The sequence below is a fragment of the Tinamus guttatus genome, unplaced genomic scaffold, assembly GCF_059628265.1.
Source record: "Tinamus guttatus ecotype Peru unplaced genomic scaffold, ASM5962826v1 Tinamus_guttatus_pri_ptg000441l, whole genome shotgun sequence".
Classification (NCBI taxonomy): Eukaryota; Metazoa; Chordata; class Aves; order Tinamiformes; family Tinamidae; genus Tinamus; species Tinamus guttatus.
Genome location: NW_028288975.1, coordinates 165,297 through 177,535, shown reverse-complemented (window position 1 = coordinate 177,535; position 12,239 = coordinate 165,297). Strand labels below are relative to the sequence as shown.

The 12,239-nt window shown below is 52.5% G+C and overlaps 1 protein-coding gene across 1 annotated transcript; it reads right to left on the bottom strand.

Moving 5' to 3' along the window:
• Nucleotides 1–4,176: 4,176 nt before the first annotated feature.
• On the bottom strand, nucleotides 4,177–10,781 carry PTGER3 (prostaglandin E receptor 3). Its single transcript, XM_088531966.1, has 2 exons — nucleotides 9,975–10,781; nucleotides 4,177–4,631 (listed from the first exon to the last, which is right to left on the bottom strand). Exons 1-2 carry the CDS (start codon nucleotides 10,779–10,781, stop codon nucleotides 4,344–4,346), a joined length of 1,095 nt encoding a protein of 364 aa, XP_088388092.1. The 3' UTR covers nucleotides 4,177–4,343.
• Nucleotides 10,782–12,239: the final 1,458 nt, after the last annotated feature.

Sequence of the window (12,239 nt, the reverse complement as noted above, 5' to 3'; positions counted from 1 at the left end):
AACTGCCATCTGCTCTCCAGCAAGACAGTTGGCTTTTGTGTTAGGATCTGTGTATCCTGTAGGAGTGAGCCATTGGGGAATGACTTGCCTTTTGCTTCTTGTTTTAAAATTTGTTCAACAGAGCTTCCTTCACTGACACTGACAATCATTGATGTCCTCAAAAACTGAATGCAGCCCACAAGGAATGAGAAAATGTGGAATAAAAGAACCAACTTCATAATGCTAGGCTTAATAATTCCAATAAATGGTCACGTAACATATTGGATCCTGCAGTAGAGACAGGTAGACAAGTGTGCTGTGTGCTTGGCAGGCTTTGGATGCAGCAGTGCTCGGAATTGGGCGGTTTTGCGCATGCCGACCGTCCTGCCGCAGCCGGGGCTGCCGCCGGGGCAGGCGGAGGTGTCGGTGGGACGTGTGTGTTGTGCAGCTGGATGGCAGCTCCGCGGTGTAAGGGCTTATCCTGAATGCTTGGTAAGTTTTGTGATCTAGCTGTGAGTTTCCTTCAATCCTTCTCTCTCACTTGGTGACAGCTTAAACATATTGCTGCTTTATCTGTTCTCTTTCAGAAAAAAAATGACGCTGATGTTGCAGATTTGTCTGGTTCTACGTGTCATGGAATCCTTACAAGTGCAATACCATAAATGCTAACCAAAACAAAATAACAATCTTAGGAGTGTAGTAGTACGAACATAGAAAATACGTATTTGCCAGAAGAAAGTCATTCATATCTCACCTCAAAATTCTTCCAATATGTTGTAATTGTCTTTCTCATGAAATGATATTGGTAAATGAAATGATGGCTGATATCAATGTTAAAGAAGCAAATAGACTAAAGGGAAAATTTCAGACTGGACCTGCAGATATAAGAGTATTTCAGTATCTGAAAGTCATTTCTGGTTTTCATTTTGTTGCAGAACCTCTCAGTGTCTCCGTGTTCTGCTAAGTGCCGCAGAAGGGGCGCGTGCCCGTCGCGGTGTGCACGGTCCCTGCGCAGCGCCGTGTCCTGCGCCCTGTGCTCACCGGTGCGGACCCGGCTCGGGCCGCGTCCCTCGGCCTCGGCCCTGCGCCCCGAGCGGCTGAGCGCGCCCTGCTCGCGGCTGGGCGGCCGCCCTGCTCCCCAGCCCGTCTCGGCCGTCCCCAACGCGCCCCGGCCGCGGCCTGGCCCTGCACGCAGCTCCGTGCCAAGGGCTGGGGACGGGCTGAGCTCACGGCTCCGTCCCGGCCAGCTCCGCTCCGTCAGCCCCTCTGCCTTGGCCTGGCAGCCGGTAGAGCAAAATAACACGTGAGCTCTATAGCTGTGCCCAAACACTGCGCCAGGACAAGAGCATTGAGGGTGTCTGTCTGCGCCCTGCGTTCACATCCAACAGTGCTAAGCACCTGTGTCCTGAACTACTTCACATCCCAGATCATACAGACGTGGCACAAGAAGTATCAGTTGCAACACTCCACAACAAACCATGGGGTTAAACTAAGGAGGAATTAAAATACAGGAAAAGCTGCCGTCAGTTAGTTTCAGCAATAAAACCAAATTGCTTTTATCTCTTGAGAAGAAAAACGTTGCTCTTTCCGCCTCACGGGAGAACGTCCCTTGGCGCTGAGGAGGGCTGGATTCCTCGGAGGAGGGAAGGGGATTGGCTGTTTCCGGCGGCTGCCTGGGAAGGTAGCGCAGATCCCAGGGAACGCGGCCCTTGCACGAACGGCGCCGTTATCCCGTGTGTCCTCAGGAAGGGAGCGGCGCCGCCACGCTCGCGCTCCAAAGGGATCCAACACGCAGCTCGGCCACAAGCGGCAGGGCGCTCGCGAGCCTATTCCAGTCGGAATTGCGGTGGCCGTGTCCCAGGAGGGAGCAAGCAGGGACCGGACACCAGGGATTCTGCGGAACGAGCTTTTATTCTGACTGATGCAATACACAGGTACTCGTTACACAAACAAGCTAGCTCTTAAGCCAATCAATGATCTCAAAAAATACACTACCGTTTTCATCAAATATTTGACAGAAGTACAACATATTTAAATCAGTCTTAGAAATACTACTGTAGTTAAATTTAAATACATCACATAGAAGATATCTTTAAAGATATGCAACAAAAATACACCTTCCCACTCAACAAATAAATGGGAAATAAGAGCTTTCATGTATGCTAAAGGTCTTTAAATTCATTTTTCAAAGTGCGTTCTTCCAGCCATGTCCTGTTATGTCAGTTGTGGCCGGCGAATAGTGCTTCAGCTCCTTTTCTGTAAACAAGTGAAAAGCAGGCATTCTTTCCCGTCTTCTGGTATTTAAAGTATCTTCTTCAGATAACTGCACCCAAAGATAGACAGAATTGCTTTTTTCTCCATATTTAAAAATGTGTCTGATTTTACTACGGAAGGTCATAAAGGAACACAATTACTGTAAGCAAACTAAAGCAAAATCATCCCCAACGTATAGCAGTAACGGTCCATTGGTCTGGAGCAGAACAACGATGCGCCCGAGCAGCTGACGTAAGGCAACGACACCATCCGCTGCGCGTTCGTGGCCCCTTATTTCATTGCTTGTGTTCAGGAAAAACTAGAATTTTCCTATTGGCACTCACTAAAGAGGTGATAAAATGGAAACCTGCTTGACGCCTGCCCGCCTCCTCCCTCCTCTCCCAGTGCCATTGGAGCGCTGCTGCTCAGAACCTGCTTCACAGAGAACGATTCGCTGCAATTATTGAGGTCATCCTGACACACGGCACAAGGGACCAGCTTGCTTGTTTGTTAAAAAGCTTCTGTACATAAATTGAACAATACAGAATCACAGAACACAGAACGCTGGGGCTGGCAGGGACCTCTGGGGATCATCCAGTCCAAGCCCTGCTCTTTTAGGTCACAGGAAACCCCCAGATATCACTAGACCATATAGACAGTGGATTCTGCTGTATATTAAAAAAAAAAGAGTTTTTCTTCCTTTTTATAGAAAACACAGGTTCTATGCAAGAAATTCCTAGCAATTGCAGGATTATATTTTCTTTTAAGGGCCCTGAATTTGATATTATATGGCATATTACATATGCTATAAAACTACACAATATATTGTATTTTATTGTATTTGCCCAAATTTACCCCAAAGGCCATGAAATGGTCGAGGCTATAAATAGCTGAGGCTATAAAAGGGTAAAGGAAATGGGAAGAAAAATGTCCTTCTTACATAAAAACAAGTTTTAGATATGATACACATGCGTTAGAATTCTTTTTAAACCAAACCTGAGAGTTACCTAGGAGAAAGGTAATGACTCCTGACTAATGGGCCAACTGCTACCCTGCTCTTCCAGGCTGTTTTCCTTTTGACATTCCCAAGGCTGCCATATCTCTCGGATTCATCGTTCAGTGGGGAGCTCTTGCTCTCAGAAGTATTCTGGCTGTGTAGGGTATTTTAGCAATGAAGTTGTTTTAAATGGCATCCCCATTACTTGAGAATCATTCATTGCTCATTTTATTCCCGGACATGTGCATTTTCAAATAAAACTACCCATATGAAAGCAGTATTCTTGGCTTTGCAAGCATTTGCCAATAATTTACAGGAGGAAGAACACTTACTGTCTCTTACAACCTCTTTATCACTCTCTCCATCTGCTCTGGTTTTATGGAGTGCTTTGCTAAAAGCTCTTCTTGTTATGCCTGAGAATTTCACGGGCTGTTATCAAAAAAAAGCAAAACAAAACCACAGATTCCTCACTGTACTCGTTGACGTAACGGTGCACCCTACTCGCAGGTGCTTCAGTGCTCACAAAGTGAGTAATTCTTGGGCCATCCCCACGTGTCACAGCCTCGCGGAATGCTCGCCTCCGGACCGGCCGCTGCGTCCCTGCTTCAACACGACCCTCTCCGTTTTGAGCCACTGCAGGCCAAAGGCACTCTGCTGTTTTTGTCTTCCTTTATTTCTTGTATTTTTGACCCTTTCTCACCCCCCCACCTCTTAGCATTAAGATTCTATACACAAGTAGGTCTCTGTAGTAATTTAACTGTTGAATCCATGTCCCAGGTGTCTCCTGGCAAGAAAATCACTTTTTTGTCCATAATGCAAAAAAAAAAAAAAAAAAAAAACCTCTTCCAAAATATATTTTAGGCACACCAAAAGTAATGATCTGCAGTTCAGTTATGAATTACAATAACAACAGAATTTAGCAAACAAATTCCTTTGTCTATACTTGTGAGTTTTTGGCACATTGGTTACATAATTATTTGGCACTTTAAGTCCATTCAGTAATACCATTTTGGGCTATTGCGTAGGCACTAACATGCTACAGCTACCCCGGCTCACAGTAAGAGTTAAGACTTGCTGACGAAAGTAGTTTTCCTGCAAACTGATCAATATTCCTTCACGCCGTTGTCCGTCTGATTTCCTCTGATAACGTTATCGACCGCTCTTTCCATTCGTTGTTGGAGCACTTGGAGACGGCGCTGGCTGCTTGGCAGAACTTCTGGAGCAGAATCTTCCGCAGCAGCAGGTAAACCCACGGATCCAGTATCTGATTGAGCGAGGCCAAGCGCACCGCTGTCAGGAAGAAATTGCACTCCTTGTGCAGGCCTGAGCCCTGCGCGGCGCTGCCGAACCCGTTGCAGTGCTCAAAAGACGTGTGGCTGAAGATCATTTTCAACATGGTTATCTGTGGAAGTTAGGAGGAAAAACGATACGTTTTAACAGATCATATCTACATCGCTTTATGCAAATATCCCAAAAAAACTCCATTGTTGCAGTTTTTCTCTCTCATCCGAGTCAAAGCACTACCACAGCAGGTAGTAAAGAGCACAATAACTGTGATTGAGAGAGCAGCTCTGGCTCTGTGTTGAATGAGACTGACAGTCAGACTGACTTATGGATCTCAGCTAGAAAGAGCGTGCTCCTTCCTGACTGAGACAGCAGAAAACTGTGTGCTAAATCCCAGGGACTCCGGATGGACTTGCTGGAAGGGGAAATTACTGACCTTGCAAAACTGACTTAAAGGTACTCATTTTTACCATTATCATATTATCAACATTGTAATGAACAGCTGGATAACTCGTAATTAGTAGAGCTTTCAAAGTTACATTGTGAACAGTAAATGTCAGAAAAAAAACCAAATATAAAAATATCTTCTTTATTTTTAAAAGCTAGAATTTTTCTTCATTAACTTTTCTTCCTCTTTTTCCCCCTCAGTTCAGCTCCCTCTGTGACTACAGATTTAGGAGCTAGTTTCCCAGAACATCCAAGCTGGCAATTTATTCAGAAATACCAAAAGAACAGGCAGCATTGAGTAATACTTTTGCTCCCAAATCTAAGATAATTTTATCACTTGCATTTCAAAGCACACCCACTCTATTCCAGCACCAGCAGACCGAGATGTCAGTGATTTTATTTTTCCCTTTAAAAAGGTCATCAAGATGTAGGAGAATATTTGTGCTGTTGGTGTGCTTTGCAAAGAGGGGAAGGCAACAGAAAGGGTCTATATTTTCTTATGAATTGCTCCAAAGCTTGCAATACTTAAAGGACTTGTCAACTGAAAACTGCACTAAAATGATACTAAAATAACAGTACGTCACTTTCTAACTAAGAAACTGTTTTTAATAACAGTACTGCACTTTCTAACTTAAGATATAAACTTGCTTTACAAGTATCAATATAGAGCTTCACATAATTGGGACACTTTTATTCTCATGTCACAGCCTAGGAAAGCAGGACACTGCCAAGGGCTCGGCTGATTTGCTACCAAGAACCTGCCACGGGGGAACTCGGCTGAGGAGCAGCGCTCCGGCCACAGGATCCCTGCCCACTGCAGCCTGCTCCTTGGTCAGGTGAAAATTATGGGCAGATTTTTTTTCCTTTTGGTCTTTTAAGGCTAACAAGACAGTTCTGGGGCTCTCATACACCAATACATATCTATGGGAAATATCAACCACATTTGAAAGATATCCAGATATCAGAGCTATGTTTACTTTTCCATGGTTTAGTTGATGTCTGCTGCCTGAAGCTTCCCACTGAGCTTTCTGCATTAACTGCACCTGTCTTTAAATATAATAGCACTTTAAGGGCATTTAGTTGCATTTGTGTGCAAAGTCCCAGGATTCCCAGGCTTTTCCGGCTGTTTTCCGAGCGGACATTCAGCGTGGATCTTGCTGCCCAGTGTCCACTGGGTCCTGAGGAAGGTACCTGTGCTCTTAACCCGGCCGTGCCGCCCAGCGAAGCTCCGGGAGCCTTTAAAGCAGGGTAGGGGAGGAAGGAGACGGGGCTGATGTGGGGACGTGGCCTCCTGCACGGAGTGGCTGAGGCTGGCAGGGACCTTGGGAGATGAATCATCTAGTCCAACAATCCTTTATCTCCTATTTGATGTATATTTATCCTATTGCACAGGCCTTTATAACGCATCGCAGATAGAGCTGGCCTTGTTGTTAGCTGCCCAGTCCAAACCATTTATTAAACAACAGTAAAGTGAACTCACTTGGACGTGGGGAAGCCAGGAGTACAGCCCGTGTCTGGCCCGCGCACCCCTAGGCCCGAGCTGCTGAACGCGGGTCCTTTTCCTGCTTGCAAAGCCTTTCTGAACATCCTGAGCACCGTGACGGTGGCAGGACGGGGCTGCGGGCCGTGCACACCGGCCGTGACGTCCAACCCACCTGATGCTGCTTGCACAGGTCAGCGCCAGCGCGTCCTGAGCAGGCTGGCCCAGGGAGCAGCGCGAGCGCCCGCGTCGTCACGCTGCGTTCTGGAGGCCTCCACCGCAGCCGGCGCGGCGTGAGCCCCGCGCACCCGGGGCAGTGTCCCCCGGGCTGCCCCGTGCCTGGAAACGGGGACGGGCAAGGGAACGGGCACCGGGAGGAGGGACCGCGGAGCACAGGCCACGGCGGAGGATTTTTCCTTTCAAAGGACCTTCTGGGTCCACATGTTGACCCTGAGAAACACCTGAACAGTAAAGTAGCTGCTTATTCCTTTAAATAGGAGCAATGAAGGATTTCATCTGATGTATTTAACTTAAAACGAAGAACGGCAGAACAAACCATTGGTAGAGTTGTTTAGCTCCCCGGGATGGACACAGATCCCAACTGCAGCTTGCTGTGCACACCGCCTCCAGATGTGCAGACATCTGGGCTGATGTGCCTGCAGCTCGGCATGCTGTGCCCATCGGGGTCCGGCGGGCACCGCCGCGCCGTCAGCACCAGCACTGTTACCTAAATACACCTGTGCCCATGTCACAACACACGGAAACCGGGCAAGATTTGTCCCTCCACACATCTGAATTATTTTCTTCCAGATCTGCCCCCCTAGCCCTCCTTTTGGGGAGCTCTGCAATAGCTCTGGTTTGGCCACTCTTGTCTTCTTCTCTTAGTGGATCTGTGGAGCTGCAAAAAATATTAGACCAATAAAATACATTTCTCAAGCAGCCATCTGCTGATTATATTTGTCTTTATTACCTAATATTCTTCTACTGGAATATTTGTCAGACCATCAATTGCTCTACTGGAAATTTTATTTCAGCTTGATATTGTTAGAGGTTGTTTATTGCCCATATTGGTCTTTTAAGTTAATTAAAACAATAAAAGGTCCAGAGTCGCAACATCAGGTGGAATAGAGTCAATGAAATTACACTGTTTATGCTAGTAAGAAGTTTGATCATCAGATCCATCTGTTTACACTGCTACTCATCTCCCATTTGTCCTACTCTGGTACCTAAAAATTTCCCTCCTGTGCAGGAGAGCTGTAGAAGGATGGAGGTGACCGTGGTTGCAGAGCAAACCGTGCACGGGCTGCAATGGAGAGGATATGATTTTTCCATGTGAAAACTATCAGTATTTACAACCTTATTTGAAAATAAAAGCCATAACTCCGTCTCATGGAAATCTTAGGATTCGCTCCCACCATTCTGCTGGAACTGAGGCAGAACAAAAGCTGCCCAGGACGGAAAATGACTTGTGTTTTAAGCAAAATTACTTGTCACCTGCAGTGGGCAAGGCCAGGACAAGTCCAGGCAGGACCCTGCTGTTCACCAAGGCATTATCTTTTTTCTTTAAATAAATATGTTTCCTATAACTCTAATTTATACATCTAAAAAAATCACAAAATACTAGATTTTAATGAAAGAAACCTGCATAGAAGAATGCATTTGACTTTCCTCTGATATGAGGGTTAACGAGGTCTTTCAATGGGAGAGCTAGCAGAGTGCATGACTATTTCTGCTTTAAATGCCCTTGAGAGTGTCCCGGGAGCGACTGGAGCTGCCGACGGAGCCGTCGGGAGGTCGAGGCTGCACCTGTGTTTCTGGGCAAACAAGCAGCACTTTTCTCTGCCTCGGACGGATCCAGTCTGCCATTGGCTTATTTCAATGACTCTGCTCAGTAGTTATTTACCAAAATAAATAAAAGATGATGCAAACTGGAGCCCACTCAGGACAGAGAAATGCAGCTCGCTTGAGGAGCACTTCTCCGGGTTCTGCCTGCTGAATGCAGCATTTTGGCTGCACCAAAAACGAGCAGAGCTGATTGTGTTGCAAACACAGCTGCTGTCCTGCCATGCAGCACGAGGGAAGAGAGAGGCCTCCCTGCAGCGCCGCTGGCTTTGCTGAGGTTTTGGAAGAGGAAGGAGCACGCGACGTTAAACACTTTGCTCGGTGCCCGAGGCTGCTTAAAGCCAACCTGTGCAAGAGCCCCAGCTGCTCCGCCGCGATGCCGGGCGGCAGGCAGGGCTCCCTGCTCCCGTCCCAGCAGCCGCATCGCAGCTTTCCTCTGTTTTATTGTGGGCAAGCAATTTAACTGGGCAAGAACAGAGCAACAACTTCTGGGAAAGTAAAAAAAAAAAAAAAAAAATGTACAAACCCGTACACAGGAGGACGCGCACTGCCCTGTGCGCATCCGCAGCACAGCGGGACCTGGGGTGGCTTCTGCAGAGATGTGACACGGGAAGGGGAAGGTGGCCCCGGCGCCAGGGCCGGCAGCAGCAGCGCCAGGCACTGAGAGTCTCCTGGTTCAGCAGCACAAATAACTTCCCTTGGGGTCTTGGGAGCAGAATATTGTTATTTGCTCTCACGTTCCCTGAATGGGCAGTGTGGTCTCAGGGTTCCTTTTGCCACAAGCTAATAACCATCCTTACTATAGAGTAAATTTAGTGCCCCTGATGCATTTGCTTTATTTATAGTTTCTGTTTTGGAGAGTTGATGACGTTTACCAGGGTAACACTACTGGACTAACCTGTTTTTTATGCTACCCCATTCACACAAACATTAGCTGTCGGCCTCCACTAGAGCTTAAGGAGCCAAGGACAGGGAGTCCCAGAACCAGCGGCCCCTGAGAGCAGCTGGACACAGGAGCCCCGGCTGGACCCTCATCCCTAGGGCAGGGACAGAGCTGGCCTTGCTCTTCTCTGCCCCTGGACCCACAGCAGGATTTACACCGGGGGATAAAGTGGGGGGATGAAAGTGAGGAAGAGAGAAACCGAGGGAAAACTACCAGGGTCCTTTAGAAACTGAGCCCTGCCCTACACGAGAGGGAGTGCAGGGTCCCCTGAGATCAGATGCTACTTGCAAAGCCCTAAGTCACACTTTTTCCCTCATCAAGCATTAAAGTAGGGGCTTGCCGTAAGCGGGAGTTAAAATGAAGTATTAAAGCACTCCGTGCTCTGAGCACAGGGCTCCCTCCCCGCAGCGGCTGCCTCCGCGCCGTGGCGGGCTCCCGAGAGCGATGCTGCAGGTACCGTCCCCGTGGCGCCGCGGGAGCCGCCGCTGGCACCGCTGTCGCCCGCACGGAGCCGCTCGGCAGGGCCTGCCCACTGCCCCCTGCATGGGCACCGCGTCTGCGGGACCCGCCACCTCCCCACGCCCGGCCTTCTCCCCCTCCACGACCTTCTTCTCCCGATCCTGCCTCCTCTTCCTCCTGCTCCCACTGCTCAGTGCTGTTTTCCCAGGAACGCGGAGCTCCTGCGACCCTCCCGGCATGCCCAGCCCGGCCCGCGCGGGGCCCCGCGTTGGCGACAGCAGGACACCTACCAGCAGCGGCGACCAGCACGCCGAGAGGACGCACATGATGCCCAGGAGCTGGAGGAGCGTCTCCGTCGCGATCCGCCCCCACTGCTTGCTGGAGTGGGAGGCGGTGGCCTTGGAGCGGCAGCGGGACACCAGCGCCTCGATGGTGGCCAGGTTGCAGGCCATGGTGACGAAGAGGGAGGAGAGCCCCAGGAAAGCGAAGGTGGAGGCGAAGAAGATGCTGCCGGCGAAGGCGTCGTCGCCGGTGCTGATGAAGCACCACGTGCCGGGCCACTGCAGCGTGTAGCGGCCCACGCCGGCCACGGGCAGCAGCGCGAAGAGCAGCACGGCCAGCCAGATGCTCAGCAGCACCAGGCGCGTCACCCGCGTCTTCATGTGGCTGGCGTACCAGTGCGGCGTGCGGATGGCCAGGGCCCTCTCCACGGCCATGGCGCTGGCGATGAAGAGCGGGCAGAGCCCGAAGACGGTCATGCTGACGCCGAAGAAGGTGCAGAGGTGGCCCGAGGGGTCGAGGGCGGCCCGGGCGCGCTCCGACAGGTAGACGGCGATGACGATGGGGCTGGTGAGCAGCTGCCCGGTGAGGTCGGTGAGGGCCAGGGAGCCGATGCAGAGCAGGAAGGAGCGCTTGCGCCGGTTCTCCTTGGCGCCGTAGCTGCGCGACACGAGCGCCATGGCCAGCGCGTTGCCCACGGCGCCCGCGATCATCATGCTCAGCGGGAAGGCCACGGAGACGGCGGCGCAGGCGGCGGCGCGCGGGCCGCCGGGCTCGGAGCCGTTGGCGCCGGGCGGGCAGGGCGCCCCGCGCCTCATGGTGCTGCCGGCGGCGGCGCCGCCCGCGCGGGACGGGGCGCGCGGGGCCGGGCGGGCCGGGGGCGGGGACAGGGGCGGCCCGCGCGCGCCACCTGCGCCCCCCGCCCCGCGCCCTCCTTCCCTCCCTCTCTTTCCTCTCTTTTCCTTTCCTCGTCCTTTTCTTCTGTGTTTTTGCTTCCCTTTTCCCCTCAGTCCCGCACTGAGCGGCGCTGGTGCCGCTCGGCAGCGCTGCGCCGAGTCCTTCTCCTCCCCGCCTCGCTCCCGCTCAGTGACCCCGGCTCCCGCTGGCGCTGTCACCGGCGCCTCCTGCCGCCAGGCGCGGATCCCTGTGGCCAGGGACCCCCCGCAGCCGTTGCCGTGGCCATCAGCTCCTCAGACACAGCCGTGGGAAAACCCAAGGCCCGAGATGAGCAAAGAGGAGGCCCTGCTGCCTGCGCCGTCCCGCGAGCCGCTCCGGAGCTGGGTGACCCTCCGCGGGGGGCCCTGGCGAGCGCTGCAGGAGGAGCCGCCTCCCCACTCACACCCGCAGAGAACCCGTGGCGTGACTCAAACCTGCACCCGCCGCCATTCGCTTGAGCCTTAGTTGGGCATTTGACTTGAAAGGGATTTAACTGTGTTTCTCGGTGGTAGCCAACAACAAACTCTCCCAGCCAGTTAAAATGGGGTGATAAAGGAGAAGGAATGTCTGATCCCAGCAGCTCCCTTCCCTTACTGCGTTACTGGCAAAGCAGAGCTTGATGGTCGCGGTAAAAATTTCAATTCTTCCTTCCTAGAAGCTTTTTATGAGGGAAACGCATTGGGTGCAGCGGCGAGGTATCCTGCAGCCCTTGTGAGTAGTTTTAAAGTCCTTATTGCAGGCGGTAGGCGAGCGTCCTCAGCAGCCTTCCCGCTGCGCGCGCTGCCGACTGCCGTTCGCACGCGTTACTGCACGGGGCACCCCGGCGAGCCGGGCCCACCCGCGGGGCTCCGCGCAGCCACGCGCGGCACGGACCCGGGACAGAGCACCCACCCGCGGGGCTCCACGTGCGGTACAGACCCGGGACAGAGCACCCACCCGCGGGGCTCCACGCGCGGCACGGACCCGGGACAGAGCACCCACCCGCGGGGCTCCACGCGCGGCACGGACCCGGGACGGAGCACCCACCGCGGGGCTCCACGTGCGGTACAGACCCGGGACAGAGCACCCACCGCGGGGCTCCACGCGCGGCACGGACCCGGGACAGAGCACCCACCCGCGGGGCTCCACGCGCGGTACGGACCCGGGACGGAGCACCCACCGCGGGGCTCCACGCGCGGTGCGGACCCGGGACGGAGCACCCACCGCGGGGCTCCACCCGCGGCACGGACCCGGGACAGAGCACCCACCCGCGGGGCTCCACGCGCGGTACGGACCCGGGACGGAGCACCCACCGCGGGGCTCCACGCGCGGCACGGACCCGGGACGGAGCACCCACCGCG